This window comes from Amphibalanus amphitrite, unplaced genomic scaffold, assembly GCF_019059575.1.
Source record: "Amphibalanus amphitrite isolate SeventyFive unplaced genomic scaffold, NRLGWU_Aamphi_draft 000549F_arrow, whole genome shotgun sequence".
In the NCBI taxonomy this organism is placed as follows: domain Eukaryota; kingdom Metazoa; phylum Arthropoda; class Thecostraca; order Balanomorpha; family Balanidae; genus Amphibalanus; species Amphibalanus amphitrite.
In genome coordinates this window covers 200,388-217,198 of record NW_024882043.1, presented here as the reverse complement: position 1 = coordinate 217,198, position 16,811 = coordinate 200,388, and the positions used below count along the sequence as shown (strand labels likewise).

General features: G+C 50.5%; 1 protein-coding gene across 1 annotated transcript in view; it reads right to left on the bottom strand.

Moving 5' to 3' along the window:
- The window catches only part of LOC122393704 (solute carrier family 12 member 9-like), a 332,365-nt gene that overhangs the window by 246,287 nt on the left and 69,267 nt on the right, over positions 1-16,811 (bottom strand). The window contains exons 3-4 of the mRNA XM_043389950.1: positions 2,989-3,123; positions 2,464-2,598 (exon numbers count right to left, since the gene is read on the bottom strand). Of these exons, the coding sequence (XP_043245885.1) occupies positions 2,464-2,598; positions 2,989-3,123 (270 nt within the window). The remainder of the gene's footprint in view (positions 1-2,463; positions 2,599-2,988; positions 3,124-16,811) is intronic.

The following is a 16,811-nucleotide window of genomic DNA, read 5'->3' as shown; positions in this document are numbered from 1 at the left end:
TTTTTTTCAAGAGCTATGATAGGTTGGCCGCTAATGACGTCAGAGTGACGTCATTTCTGCCATTTTTGACCCAAAAAAGTTTCGCGGGAAGAGCTGTCAGGCCTACAACTTTAGAGATACAGAAAAATGTTTCAGACATAAAAGGTGTAGAATTGGCAGAGCTACAAAACTGCTGTCTCGAATTTTTGACATTTTTGGACTTTGACCCCGAAAAAATCGAAAAATATTTTTTTTTTTAATATAATAGCCATAATATCCAAAAGTTTTTGATTTTCGAAAAAAACCGGAATACATGTGATTGTCCCTACCGCTTTCTATCAACATACCAAATTTGAGATCGATACCTCTTTTTTGGCCAAGTTATAGCGAAAAAAAACTGTTCAAAATTGATGACGTGAAACTTTCAAACTCAATTTTTAGCAATTCTAGACCTCGTAGCGCAAATTAAAGACCACCATTAGACTCCCCGTGACCAGCTGCATCGAATCAAAACCTTTTTATGCAAAACTATCAATTTTGAGTTTGACCTTTTTTGACCTGACCTTGACCTGACCTCCACCAGAAAGTGACCTTAACTGTACCTGATGGTCTTATAACCAACACCATTGAGTTGGAAATGAAAAATTGGCCATAAAACATGCATCGCACAACCTTAGTAAAATTGGGTTTATGTGGTGACCATTGGTGACCTGACCTGTGACCTGACCTGGTATAACAAGTGACGCCTAATAGCAACATATGTACTAGACAACTGACGCTCTATCGCTGATTTTCGACAAAATACGTTTTCCTCGGTGTTATAGCGCTTTCCCTAGAAGACCCGTGAACGGTGAAACATTTTATATTTGACCTGACCTGTGACGTCATCGGTGACCCCGAGGTCAATGAAATTTGGTTTCCCTCAACAAATTTGACAGGGCTATCGAACGCCGTTTGAATTGTCCGGATCCGTCAAGTAGCTTCGGAGATACGGGGGGGGGGGGGGTAAAAGAAAATGCCCCTCCCCCACAACGCGCGGAAGGTGGCCGGCACTCACGGCAGGCCCACCGCCTGCCGGGTTAAGCTGTTAAAGGTAGTGTACCACCTTCCAATGATTTCCCATTTTATTTTTCCTAGAATAAGAAGCTTCTGTTTTTCCCTAATATCGCCAAAAAAATCAAAAATGGGCCTGGAATTGTGCCTTTTTTGCCTAAAAGTTTATCGGTTTTTCGATATGTATAACAACTGTAGTGGGCTGACCTGCAAACAGGCGTCGGCAACAATCGCGAATGCGGCGCACATGTGACAATAAACAAAGGTCATTATAGAGTTACGACGTACGGGAATGAGTTATCAGCTGTCTAATCGTAGACAACACAATGTCGAGCCTAAACTGTAAGCCTGTATTGGTATTGTTTCTTTAATTTGGCTGTCGAACATTAATTTATGGTTTGAAATATGGTTTTATGTAAAATAATTGATATGAAACAGCCGTCTCGTAAGTTATCATTTCACCACACGCAAGTGGCAGAAATGGCAATGATCAGCTGACGCATTTTTCTTGGCCGAAGTCAGAGCGCGCGGCCCGACGCACCACGCGTATTTGGAAATTCCGACCTCGACGAGCATCAGAAGCCACCTAACAGGCGTGTTCGAAACCGCAGGAGATGATGATGAACGGGTTTATCGAAACTTGATTGGATGAGCCTATCGGTAATAGCGATTTTAGTGTGTGCATTTATTGTTCATAGTGGTGTGAAATGTGGTTGGGGTACGACCGACAACCCGTCGGGGCGAATTTCGCACTGGGGTACTCAAAATTTGAAGAATTTAAGACGTTTCCATGAGTTTTGAAGGTATGGATAAGTTCTAAAAATCCGATTCTCCTTATCCGGGTCATTAACTCCATATGGTCCAAGAAAGCTGGCACACTACCTTTAAGTGTTTAAGATGCTGTTATTGGTTCACAAGCCGGCCATGATCGTGTAAAATGGCTTCATCGCAGATCGATTAGTTTCTGAAATATAACCGGAAATGTGAAAGTGCAAAACCTACCGAGAGAGCCGTACGTCAAACAATAAACTTCGCGCTCTAAATTATGCCATAGACCCGGAATTGCGCAACCGGAAGGTAGAGGGCGGAGCCAACACAAGCTCCGCTTATCTTGTGAATCCTACGCTCTGTCCTTGTGAATTCTTCCATTCAAAAGGTTCGGACTAAATTTATAAGGGAAAAATAATAAAATATATCAAGTATTCATTTTTCCCAATTAAGCTTATCTTTTTCAAAGTGTCATCCTTTTTCAAAATGAAATTCACGTATTTCAAATTGAAATACATCTTTTCAATTTAAAATACATACAGCTTTTTCAAACTGAATAAAAAAAGGTGTACTTTTAAAGAAGGTAAAACAAAACAAAGCAGCCCGCACACAGGCACAGAAAATGAGCGACACCACCGGCAGCGGCCGAGTCGCCGGACTGACCTCCGACGCCGAGGTTGTTGACCAGGCCTTCCACGCAGCCGGAGATGTACAGCGCGCTGCTGAAGATGTTGGCAAACAGGAACAGCACGCCGACGCTGCCGCCGAACTCGGGGCCCAGCGTACGGCTGATCATGTCTGCGCCACCGCCGGTCAAGGAGCAAAAATCGACAGACCAACTTCACACTCCACAGTCCACAGCCAAGTGACAAGTACAGATCGCTAGATAAACAAACATATGTACATGGAAAATTGTATAAATGCTAACGGTTGTTTTTTCTTCATTCTTCTTCGGTTTTTGTGTCTTTTACACCAAAACAAACTGTACAAGCATGCCGCATATTTTTCATGGGCTGGGCCTAGAGTGTGGACAAGAATTATGGTACCGTTATTTGTTTTGTAAGCTCTATATGTAAGAAACCAAGGATTTTTCTTTAATGGACTCGTGGTCTGTTGGTCCCCGGTCAGCTGAAGCTTGTGCCTGTGCGTGTGGGTGGGTGCCCGGTGGTGGTGTGTGTCCAAGGATACAGTAGGAGCCTCCGCCGGCGATGGCTCCGTTGGTGCAGAGCGCGCACAGGGACAGCACGGTGACCAGCAGCAGGGCGTAGGCCAGCACCAGCTGCAGCACGGCCAGCACCAGGCCCGCCTGGCCCACAATGTAGCCTGTGAACGGCAGACGCTGTGTCAGTCCGCCGCTGTGACCCAGACCAGGCAACTGCCCAGCCGCCCGCCCAGCGGACTACGCCTCCTCCCATCCCCCCCCCCCCCCCCGAAAAAAACAAACGACCACCGCATGACTGCACACAGTGGCTCCTCCATGCGCACAGAGTGTATCTCTAGTCCGTTCTATTCCAAGAAAATAGCCCAAGCGCCGTCCACAATTTGCACATCAGGAGCCATGAAAAATCCAGAACCTTTAACCCGGCAGGCGGAGGGCCTCCCGGCCACCTTCCGCGCGGTGGTGGAGGAGGCATTTTTTGCCCCCCCCCCTCGTATCTCCGAAACTACTGGGCGGATCCGTAAAATTTAAACGGCGTTCGATAGCCCTGTCAAATTTGTCGAGGGAACCAAATTTCATTGACCTCGGGGTCACCGATGACGTCACAGGTCAGGCCAAAGATAAAATGTTTCACCGTTCACGGGTCTCCTGGGGAATGCGCTATAACACCGAGTAAAACGCATTTTGTCGAAAATCAGCGATAGGGCGTAAGTTGCCCAGTACATATGTTACTATTGGAGGTCACTGATGATACCAGGTCAGGTCACCAAAGGTCACCAAGGGTCAGCACATGAACCCAACTTTACTAGACTTTTTTATGGCCAATTTTACATTTCAAACTCAATGGTGCTGGTTATAAGACCATCAGTTACGGTTTAAGTCACTTTCTGGTGGAGGTCAGGTCAATGTCAAGTAAAAAAAGTTGAATTTCAAAGTTGATAGTTTTGCATAAAACAGGTATTAATTCGATGCAGCTCGTCACGGCAAGTCTAATGGTGGTCTTTGACGTCACCAATTTTGAACAGTTTTTTTTTTTTGCCATCACTTGGCCAAAAAAGAGGTATCGATCTCAAATTTGGTATGTGGGTAGAAGGCAGTAGGGACCATCAAATATCTTCGTTTTTAAATTAAAAAAAGGACTAGAATACAGGTTTACGCGATAACTGTATGTTTGGATATGTATGATTAACGGATGCATTAGTTTGGGTGTAGAAACTTGCATTTTTATTGGTATTATTTGTGTAGAACTGGGTAACTGCTTTTAATTGAACTGTAAAGCATGATGGTGATGCATGCGAGTTGTTCGAGCCCTTTGTAAGTTAGGATGTTACTCAATTCAACCCTACCCTACCCTACCCTACCCTTGCACTACCCTAACCTACCCTACCCTACCCTACACTACCCTACCCCACCCTACTCTACCCTACCCTACCCCTACCCTACCCTTGTCACGGTGTGACTCGATTTGGCCCGACACCACTCCGCCACGGCACGGCGATCCAAACACCGCGGTCGCCAGTACCGAACTGTATTTCCGTGACCTGACCCTCTGCGCCGGCCGGCACAGTGGCGCAGAGGCGCACACAGGGACCGGACAGCGGAGCGGCGCAGAGGCGAACACAGGGACCTGACATTCTCTCCTCTTGCAAAAAAAAAAATAGATAACAAGGACAACAAAACAAACAATATAACAGCAAAACAGCTAACCAGTGATCCATACCATACACACAGTGATCGCATACCGCCCACATTCACAAATACACACATACCTACATTAGTACACTAGTCCACCAGCCGATCAACTACCGGTTTGAGATATTTCACATGGGTGCGGCGGGTCTGACCAGTCTGTGGGTCCACACACTCGACATGCCTCCTACTCAGCCTTCTAACCAGCAAATGAGTTGAAGACCACGGGGGAATTAGCTTCCGCGCCGCGTCAGGTGGACCACCGACGTTTCGTATCCTAACCTGATCGCCGGGCTTGATAAGCGGCTCCTGCGCCCGATGCCTCAAATCATATCGCCGCTTCTGATCCCCCTGTGTCATTCACAATGTGTGTGTCATGTGCATTTTTCAAGGTGTCCGCGACCAGTCGCATCTTCTCCTGCACAAAATCGTCTGAATATCTCGATACCGGCTGCGCGATGAGACGAGAGACAGACGCATTGACATGCCTCATAAAGAAAAGAAAGTGAGGTGAATATCCATGTGAATCGGAAACTTCGCTGTTGAGTGAAAAGATGACGGGTAGCAAGTGGCTCTCCCAATCGACACCGTAACAATCGGTTAACGCCCGCAGCCTTCGCTTAATATCACGATGCTTCCTCTCTACCTTCCCTATACCTTCGTGGTGATGGCCGACGGAATGTCTAATGGTAATACCCCAAAATTGACACAGCGCTGATACCTTCTGGCTTTTGAAATTAGCCCCCGCATCCGTCTCGATATGCAGAGGGGGTCCATATGTCAAGAACTGCGTCGACAACGCTTCGACTACGTCGTCAGCAGCGCCAGTCTGAAGAGGATAGTGTGTAAGAAATCCCGTGAATTTGTCTACGCATGTTAGCACCAGACTTCTCCCTGTGAGACGGCTGGTCGGCATGTACACAATGTCAATGACCAGCGTGTCACCGGGCCCCCCGGGCGGCTGAGGTAACAGGGGCGGCGCCGGTGGTCCCCGATCATCTTTCTTTTCACTGCAGCGCCTACAACTATCGACGTAGTTTTTGCAGTCACGTTTGAGACCCAGATACCAAATCTGTCGCGATAACTTGTCGTAAAGTTTTTCGTGGCCGCAGTGTCCGTGATGTGAAGGGTCATGATGATGATACATCATTTCGAATCGCTTGGCTCGTGGCCATACGATCCGTGGCTCTCTCCCCTCCTTCCCTCGCACACGCAGAATGCCTTCACGCAGTTCGAATTTAGAAATGTCCTCCCTTTTCAGTGCGGGGGGACAGAATTTGGGCCATTTCGAATACTTCAAGTGATGAACGAGAGCGCGACAGTCCCTGTCGTGCTTCTGATACCAAACGATCGACTCACGAGCCATCGGTAGGTCGGCACTGCCCGGATCACTGACAATGTTGACTCGATCGCCCACGATCGGCACACCGTCGCCGCGCGTCGGCCTGCGACCGTCCGCCGCCGCCGGGGGACGATCACCCGTCACCACCCCCGGTCCGCGGCCACCTGCCGCCACCGCCGGGCTGCGGCCACCCGCCGTAGCCTCCACCACCGTTACCGCCCCATTGACCGTCTCAGTCCTACTCATCTGTTCAATCTCCGGCTGATTCTCCGGGATCCTTGAGATCATATCAACGTGCTGCATCGAGGCCGCAGGGCGATGCTCAGTGTCAAACTGGAACTGGCTTACATATGATCGCCACCGAGCGATACGGGGATTCGTGTCATCGTTATTTTGCAAAATTTTTAGCGCACTTTTGCAATCGCAAATCCAAATGAATTTTTCTCCAGCCAAATATCTATAAAATTTCTTGAGGCCTGTGATAAAACTGAAAACCTCGAGCTCAAAAATAGTCCACTTCGATTGTGCCCTGCTATATTTGCTTCCATTGAACGCGATGACTTTTTCTTCGCCGTTCTGCATCTGGCACAGAATCTGACCAGAGCCCACTGTGCTGCTATCAGTGTACAATATAAATCCGTCGCCGTTGCGAGATGGATATGACAAAACGCGATTCGACAGCAGGCACCCGCGCAAAGAATGAAATGCTTCATCCAACTCGGAGTTCCAGTAGAATGTGTCCGAGTTTGAGAGCTTAACTAAAGGCGCTGAGATGCTCGCAAAAGAAGGGATAAATTTCCTAAACCAAGCATAAAATCCGTAAATACGCTTCGCCTCCTTCACCGATACGGGCGGTTTGAGTTGCTCGATGCACTGAATCCGTTCTGGGTCGATTGATATACCCTCGGGGGTGATCTGGTGCCCAAGATAGGACAATTTTCGCATGCCGATCTTGCACTTGTTCGGTGACAACTTGAAACCCGCCCCATGAAGCTTATTTAGAACCGTGTGCAAGAGCTTCAGATGACTCTCCATATTTTTGCTCGTCAAGAGTACGTCATCCGCGTAAATAGATACGCCGGGTATATCACCAAGTACCCGATGCATGACTACGTGCAAAAAATAGGATGATTGGGCACAGCCCATGGGCATCCGCTGTGGATAATATGTCTTTCCCAGCGCGTAAAATGCGCAAATCTTTTGAGATTCCTCGGACAAACGGAGGTTCCAAAAAGCATGTTTTATGTCTAACGAGCTTGCGACATTCCACCCCTCTAATGAATGTAAAAATTCATCGATGTTCGGCAGAACGAACTTTTTCGGTAGCAAATTCTTGTTGATGTCCCGCATGTCCTGCACGATACGAAACTCGCGTGACTTCCCTTTCGGAACCAGAATGACTGGAGAGTTCCAATCACTCGTTTCGCCTACGGCAATGACACCGCTAGCCTGCAACTCATCAAGCTGTTCCTTCAGTGCCTGTTCCTTAGCCCAGGGAACCGGATATGGTTTTGAAAACTGGGGCTTGGTGCCTGGTGCTAGCTCTAAATCTACGTCACCCTTATTGTAGCATCCCACGTCTGCGTAGCTGGTGGCGAAAACTCCAGAAAACGACTGTAGTAGAGAGGCCATCTTTTCACGAGACGATCCCGTCACCTGATCACCCACTGCGAAGTGAGTCAGAATTTCATCCGTGTCCGAACCGAGAAACTGTGCATCATTGCTAGACACGGCATTTGTCTCCGGCGTGTCAGTGGGCGTGTCACGGGGAATAGCATCGGCCACATCTGCGCCATCTAAAGGCTGCAAATAGCCGACTACATCCCGCCTACGGAGTGTCACGAAACGGTCCGACCTGTTCCTCACCACTAGCGGAATTTCGTGAGACGAGTACGGTTTGACAAGCGTGTCTCTAAATTCGATTGGTGCAGCGTGAACACCGCTAAAGACATACTCTGTATCCACGGAAAGTTCTTGGTCAGTAGGTACACAGAGACAAGACACGGATCTGGGTGGCACACGCACCGGCTTTTTCAATCTGATCTTTACCTGATTCACCGCGTCGGAACAATCGAACACTACACGATTCGCTCTCAAAAATCCCAGCCAAATATACAATCATGGGAAAGATTCTCAACAACAGTGAAAACAAAACACTCGTCCTGCCCTCCCCCATCTGCATCGATTTTCACGGGCAGACTGCACGTCCCCAGGGCATGAAGATGATGACCAGATGCCGAAATCAGGGTGGTAGCTGGCTTGAGCTCCGCCCGCGGTGCGATAATGTTAAACACCCGGCTGTCTATGAGACTTTTCTGGCTACCTGAGTCTAAGAGACAATCATTAATGATGAAACCGTTTATTGAGGCCCTGGTAACTGGCAAGGAAACTAATCCCACCTTGTGCGTCTGCCCGCGTACTCGTTTGGGCACTGTCGTTTTATATGCCCCATTCCTCCACACGACCAACAGCGAACGGTACCTGATCTCCGTCCCTCGACTGGGTACCGTGGTTCCTGCGTCTCGGCTCGCCGATCGGGCGGCGCCCGTTTACGACTTCCGTCCCTGGGCCGGTCACGATGTCCCTGCCCGCCGTCAGACGAGTCCGATGAGTCGCCGCCCGTAGGTGACGTGTTGCGTCCTATGCCAGGTCGGCCGAACCGGCGCGACGGCGTCCAGCTGCGACCGCTCGTACCCGTCGTCTGTCGCCGGTCGTCCCGCCGCCGGTCGTCCCGCCGCCGCACTATGGTTGGAAACGGCCTCACGGATGGCCGGGGGTCAACGCGAAAAAATGTTTTGCCCATAACTTGTTAATGCGTAGACCGACTGCGATGAAACTTTGCATAGGTATACCAGTGTCTTTCGTGCATCATACAGTAACTCAGAAATGACGAGGTCACGTCACGTCACGCGTGTGTGACGTCATCATTGCAAGTATGTCATAAGTCGCCTATGTCTTTCGTTATGTTATCGATATCGTGAGGCATTTTGAACATGTTTTGAATACTGCTATTACTGAATGGATATTGTTGTTATGCTTTAGGGCGAGAAATATCAACGTAGTGACGCACAGTGTCTTACTATTGGTCATAAAGGGTCACAAATTTGGAGAAAGAGTATTTATGATTTTTTTTAGATTAGGCAAAAAAGTAAGAAATAAAATGACGATCAAATGACAAAACATGCGTCAGATTAACCCGGCAGTTGCTGGGGTATTTCCCCATCCGCCGTTTGCCGGGGGGGGGGGCGTTCAACGCCCCCAGCCGATAACTCGCGAACAAATAGGCGCAGCGAAACGCACGAGGCGCGGCAAACGAAAGAAGAACGCGACGAGACGATTCACATGAATACTTTAAAGCTGAATTTCGAGGTCACAGGTCGGGTCAAGGTCAGGTCAAACACTTGAAATCGGGCTTTCAGTAGCATGGACTTTAGAACCTCGCAATCGGTGCCTCGCGTTTCGCGTTTCGATTATATCGTCATCAGTTGGTCCTAAATAAATTCAGTCATCAGTTGGTCCTAAACAATCTGTCACAACTGTCACAACTGTCACAACCCTTCATATAAGTGCTAAAAGAGTGTCAGATCAATGTAGGGGTCAGTCAAGCATAGGCCACTGGCCAGGGTCAAAGTCAGGTCAATCAGGTAAGCACATAACCCCGAAAATTAAAACTGGTACCTATCCGCAGCCCATGCATGACACATGTTTTATGGGTACTTTTGGGCGTAGAACACGATGGTGACATTCATTTTATCATACGAGTACGTGGCTGGTTGAAAAAAGATCAATTTCAGAAATGCATGCGTCATGGTCGTGAAGTAGTCACGAGAAATTGCCAACATTCAGTTCAAGATTTTGGAAACTGTAGAACGATGATCAAAAACCATAGATAGCCATTTGATTTGCCATGGTATTGGCAGTGTAATGGAGTTTACAGCATGTCTGTATGTCTGTTCTGTCAGTGGATATCCATATCCATACTCCAGGATATCCATACACGTTTGCACGATATTCATACTCCAGGTGCAGGGGCGAGCAGTTACTTCTTACGAGGGGTGCGGAGTCGAAGTCAGAGTCGGAGTCGGAGTCGGAGTCGGAGTCAGAGTCGCCCAGAGTCGTGGCAACGAGCCAGGAGTCGGAGTCGGAGTCGGGGTCGGTCAGGAGCCCGCAGTGGAAGTCGGAGTCGGTCCGAATCGGAACAGCTCCATCGCGACTCCGAAACACTGGCAGGGGTCCGGAGTCGGAGACAGAGTCGGCCGGAGTCATGGCAACGAGTCAGGAGTCGGAGTCGTAGTCGGAGTCGGATTTGGCGCCACCACGACTCCGCAACCCTGCTTCTTACCATCATTTATAAGGATAAGCGATTGCAAGACTGACGAGCCGACCTGGTGCTAACGAAGCGACGGGTAGGTACGCCTCGGGAGATGACGCTTCACGGACGATTTTGCGCACAAGTGCGCAGTCTGCTTTTACGTTCCCCTTACGCAGAATTGAACAGCGATTTATTCTGCCAAAAAGCTCAATGGAGGTCGATGGAGAACTTTTTGTATGTCCAATGAAACATAAACGCAATTTTGCAAATATTGCTGTGGTGACACTGCAAACAGAATGCAATGCCGTTCCTGATTTTGAACACGCATGGGAAAAAGAGTCACTCCACTCGATAGCCAACATAACAAGGATTATTTTGATATATAATAATCCAGTTTTACAACGTCATGGAGGTACTCCACATGCTATCACCAGCGCGGTTGTTTAAACCTTTGACGGCGCACCAAAAAAGTCACTGTCAGAAACTCCCGATTCCACGTACAATAATGGAGACTAAATGCGCAACTAAATAATTTTTTCTGCCCAATTCAAAACATTTCATCAATTTCCAACAGAATGACACCCCAAATATACATATATTCCGAAATTGCCCACGGCCATCCGTGAGGCCGTTTCCAACCATAGTGCGCCGCGGCGAAACTGAGCTACCTCGATGCATAGGTCCACCAGCTTCAGCGGCCGGTGAGCTCGAGCGCCTGCGGCGCCATCCGTCTGTCGGTTGGCGGTACCACCTGTCGGCGCCGCCCGGTTGTCGGTCTGGACTGTCCACCGGAGTATCACGAGGTTCATCGCGTCCTGGAGAGCCCGACCACCCGGAACGTGCCGGCTCACGCCCGGGGCTGTCCAGGCTGTGCCAGCGGACACGATGTGCGGTCACGGCGTTGGACGCCCCCTCCGACTGAAGACCCTCCTCCCGGGTCAGCTCCGTCAGGCATTCGTCGAAAGTAGTAGCCTTCAGGCGAGAGAGAAGGCGCTTCTCCTCCACCGTGAGCCCAATCAAAAAGTGTCTGTATAGAGCTGCACTGTAAGATGGCACGCATGTTTTCTTCAACTGACCTCCATCACCGAAAAACTCGGGACACGCCTGCCGCACCAGTTGCTTGACCCTGAGTCCGTAGTCCTGGGCGGAGAGGCTGCCTTTCACCAGAGAGGACAGATTCTGTGCTGCTTGCTCCACAGACCTGTCCGCGTCACCAAAGTGAGCATGAAGCTGCGTCTTGATTGCAGCCCAGGACAGTTTATCCCCGTAGTCCTCAATATCATTGATCACCGCTAGCGCCCGGCCACGGCACTTAGCCGCAACGATCACACAGAGTTGATCATCGGAGATCTTGCCAAGCGAGGCCAGTCTCGTGCACTGTCTCAGAAACCCGTCCGGTGGTGACGAGCCGTCATAACCGGGAAAGTCACTGACCGAAACACTGATCTCGGCCATCGCAACTTGCTGCCGCGGGGTTCAGACACCCGGCTGCCACCATGTCACGGTGTGACTCGATTTGGCCCGACACCACTCCGCCACGGCACGGCGATCCAAACACCGCGGTCGCCAGTACCGAACTGTATTTCCGTGACCTGACCCTCTGCGCCGGCCGGCACAGTGGCGCAGAGGCACACACAGGGACCGGACAGCGGAGCGGCGCAGAGGCGCACACAGGGACCTGACAACCCTACCCTACCCTGCCCTACCCCTACCCCTACACTACCCTACAATAACCTACCCTACCCTACCCTACCCTACCCCTACCCTACCCCTACCCCTACACTACCCTAACCTACCCAACCCTACCCTACCCTACCCTACCATACCCCTACCCTACCCTAACCTACCCTACCCTACCCTACCCTACCCTACCCTGCCCTACCCTACCCTACCCTATCCCTACCCTTACCCCTACACTACCCTACACTAACCTACCCTACCCTACCCTACCCCTACCCTACCCCTACCCTACCCTACCCTTACACTACACTACCCTACCCTACACTACCCCTACCCTACCCTACCCTACCCTACCCAACCCTACCCCTAGTCCCTACCCTACCCTACCCTACCCTACCCTACCCTACACTATCACCGACAGTCCAAGTTTCAGCTAAATCGGCCCAGAAACGGCTGAGATAACAAATTAATTGTATTTACTGGCGAATCCTCTTGGCGAGCGGTGCCTTGTGTCGGCCTTCGTTGTCAAAGGTCAACGACCTCCCGGCTCTGATGCTTTTCACTCAGTTTTTTTTAAGCGAACAACTGAGCCTAAAGCGCGTGCTCTCTGCTCAGCGCCGGCCTCGGCCAGCCTGGGGCAGAGATGCACGCGCTGACGCCGCACCCCTGGTCCGATTGCGCCCATCTTTTGATACGATGGTCAGCCCCACCCAAAGTTTGTGGCCACTAAATTTCATGTCGATACGCGGCGCCGTTCCGGCGCTTTAACACACATAAGGCATGACACAGCGATGATGACAACTTATAATTTATTAAGTAAGACAAAAAATAACCGCCCGCATCGCACGCCCGCCCGCCGCCAACCACAAACGCCGCAAAAAATGAAAACCGCCCGCCCGACCGCCGCCAACCGCAAACGCCTCGAAAAAAATGAAAACCGCCCGCATCGTGCGCCCGCCCGCCCGCCGCCAACCGCAAACGCCGCAAAAGTAAAAATGACCGCCTCCAACCGCAAACAACGCCGCAAACGCCGCAAAAAATAAAAACCGCCCGCATCGCGCGCCCGCCCGCCGCCAACCGCAAACGCCGCAAAAAATAAAAACCGCCCGCATCGCACGCCCGCCCGCCGCCAACCACAAACGCCGCAAAAAATAAAAACCGCCCGCATCGCACGCCCGCCCGCCGCCAACTACAAACGCCGCAAAAAATGAAAACCGCCCGCCCGACCGCCGCCAACCGCAAACGCCTCGAAAAAATGAAAACCGCCCGCATCGCGCGCCCGCCCGCCCGCCGCCAACCGCAAACGCCACAAAAATGAAAATCGCCCGCATCGCCCGCCCGCCCGCCGCCAATCGGGAACGCCGCAAAAAAGCGCTATTCTACCCATATACATGTCCTACCCTACCTATACGCTACCTACACCCTACCCATACCCTACTTATAGGCTCTATTCCCACCTTACTCTAGTGCATTCCTATAACCACCAGTAAGTCGTAACATAACATACCTACGTTCTTAACATGAGCACTGTAAACTACTCTAATTGTATTCTATCACATTCGTTTGTTCAATATCATGGGTATTATTAATGCTGTAAATGGTGAAAGGTTGTTCTCTTGAAGATTGCCAGGTAGGTAATCGAGTGCGCATACCTACCCAATAAGTGCGGCTCGCAAAGCCGCCCAAACATTCCTTTTTACTCGCTAGATGGCAGGAGCGTCAAGCGCCTGAATATGGACGCTGTGCCGCAGTGCCGCGTCTGCCGTATCACCGCCTGAATGCACACTGTACCGCAATACTGTCTCTAGGGAATATGCACACATACAGATGGACACGTTTGTTTTGAAATTATTTTTGTTTTAAGTGTGACCAGATTTACCCCCGAGAAACTGATCCTGAATACGCCTCTAGCTAAGGAAAAGTCGCCAAATTTCCAACCCCTAAGGCGATTTTCACTCGACAGCAAAAATACTACAGGTGGGGGCCGATGCTCCCCCCCCCCCACCAGTAATAGGGTTGATCGATAATAATGTTTAATACTATGAAAAAGCAGGAATAGCTATAAGCAATTAATGTAACCCTAGCTGATAGCTGCTAAGAAACACACTGAATCTAATCGCACGAAACCTGCACCAAATTTGTACTTACCAGATGGCCGTCGTGAACCGGCTACTATCCATTGCGTGGCCACCCCACCTTTCCTGTTTCGCGCTAGATGGCAGAGCCATCAAACGCCTGATTGCATACTGTACCGCAATGACGGTGCTGGCGAATAAAGCCGCCTGAGTGCATACTGTACCGCAATGTCGTGTCCGCCGCCCCACCTTTCCTTTTACGCGCTAGATGGCAGAACTATCGAACGCCTGATTGCATACTGTACCGCAATGTCGCTTCTGGCGGTTATAGCCGCCTGAGTGCATACTGTACGGCAATGCCGTGTTGAAAGTTGGTTCGCTACTCTTAAATGAAAACACAGATTAGGGCGGATAGTGACGGAGAATAAGCGGCAGAGGATTTAGAAGCATTGAGACACATTATTAAGTAAGACTACATGCCAACTTTCAGCGCATTCGGCCCAGTAGTTACCGAGATATTGCAATTGTTGCAAAACCAACACCTCTTCGTTTTGCACGTGGCACGTGCATAAGTGGTCACCCACGTACATCGGGAATAGTCCAATACTTGGTAGAAAGAATGAAGCTACCCTACAAAAATCACCGCATGTAAATCGGTCAAGTGGTTGCTGAGATATAAGCCTCGCAAAAGCGTGACCACGGCCGGCCGGCCTAGAATACAGGTTTACGCGATAACTGTATAGATTCGAGATATATGTTTAAGGGGATTATTAGTTTGGTTGTTAAAACTTGTATGTTTATGCCAGTAGGGTTAAGTTTGTTTACTTACTTCATTTAGCTGTATGGTAGGCATGTAGGTATATGCGCTTTTCGAGGAGCGCTGCAGATCCGAAAGTTTGCTCGCTTCGCTCGCACTTTGCTCGCTTCGCTTGCTCGGTAATAAATTTATTTCATTTACCGATAAAACCTGTACCAAATACCTGTACCAGCGCCTATACCTGATCCTAATTGAAAACCTGTATTCTTTAAATCCACAGAGTTGACTTCCCGAGCTGGCTTTTATCGTTTTCACTCAGTTTTTTAAGCGAACAACTGAGCCTAAAGCACGTGCTCTCTGCTCGGCGCCGGCCTCGGCCAGCCTGGGGCAGAGATGCACGCGCTGACGCCGCACCCGTGGTCCGATTGCGCCCATCTTTTGATACGATGGTCCGCCCCACCCAAAGTTTTTGCCCAATAAATTTCACGTCGCTACGCGGCGCCGTTCCGGCGCAAGAAGACACATAAGGCTGACGGATGGACAGACAACTTATAATAATTTATTAAGTAAGACTAGATGGCATGTTTTGCGCTATAACCAAGGGCGCACACAAGGGGGGGCACACGGGCCCGTGCCCCCCCATTCGAGTTGGGGGGCCCAACTCGAAGGAAGGGGCCCATTTGAGGCGGCCGAAGGCCGCCTCAAATGGGCCTCTAACTAATCCTTAGACCACCGAAGACCGTGTACAACGGGCCCTCAAATGGCCTTAAAGGGCCCTCAGATGGTCTCAAAAGGCCCTCAGATGGCCTCGAAGGGCCCTCAGTTAGCGTCATAGGACCTCATCTGGTGTCAAAGGGCCCTTAGATGGTGTCAAAGGGCCCTCAGGTGGTGTCAAAGGGCCCTCAGATGGCCTTAAGGAGCCCTCAGATGACCTCAAAGGACTCTCAGATGGCCTTAAAGGGCCCTATGATAGCCTCAAAGGGCCCTCAGCTAACGTCAAACGGACGTCAGAAGGCCTTAAAGGGTGTCAAAGGTCCCTGAGCTGGCGTCAGAGGGCCATGCCCTTGCGTCAAATGGCTCTCCGAAGGCTCTAAAGGGTCCTTAGCTGGTGACAGCAGACATAGGGCCCCCAGCTGGCGCCAAATGGCCCTCAGAAGGCCTCAAACGGTCCTCAGTTGGCGTCAAGCGGCCCTCAAAAAACCTTAAGGGACCCTTAGAAGACCTCAAGGGGCCCTCAGAAGGCCTTAAAGAGCGTCAAAGGGCCTTGAGCTAGCGTCAGAGGGCCCTGAGCTAGCGTCAACCTTAAAGTGCCCTTAGCTGGTGTCAGTGGGCCCCGGTTGGTGTCAGAGGGTCATCCATTGGCGTCTAATGGCCATCAGAAGGCCCAAAAACGATCCTCAGCTGGCGTCCAACGGTCCTCAGCTGACGTCAAGAGACCCTCAAAAGGCCTCAAAGGCCCCTCGACTGCTCAAAGGGCATTTAGAAGGCCTCAATGGGAACTCAAGAGACGTTAAACGGCCCTCAAAAGGCTTGAAAGGGCCCTCTGCTGATGGCAAAGGGCTCGCACCTGAGTCAATAAGAGCCTTGTCAAAAAACGGACCTGAGAAACCTTGCCGGCCTTGGTTATCTGCGGGACTCCTACACTTACCTGAGTGGTCCCCGTTTACTGAGGGGCCCTGGTTATTGATGGGGTCCCTGGTTACTTAGGGGCGCCTGGTTACCAGAGGGGCCCATGGTCACTTGGTGGGCCCCTGATCAATTGAAAACCCCTGGTCATCTGAAACGCCCCTGATTACCTAAAGGGTCCCATCACTTGGATTCAGTGACATAGCAAGGGAGCGAGGGGGTACGTGCCCGTTCTCGGGTTTAGGGTTCCTTCGAAACCGAGGGGCCCTGCGGCGCCAGTTGGTAGCAGAGGGTTCGCGCTGGCCGCACTTCAACTCGGAAGGACACCACAGGGCTTGTGGGGGACGTTATTGGCTCCTACGTAGCCACAA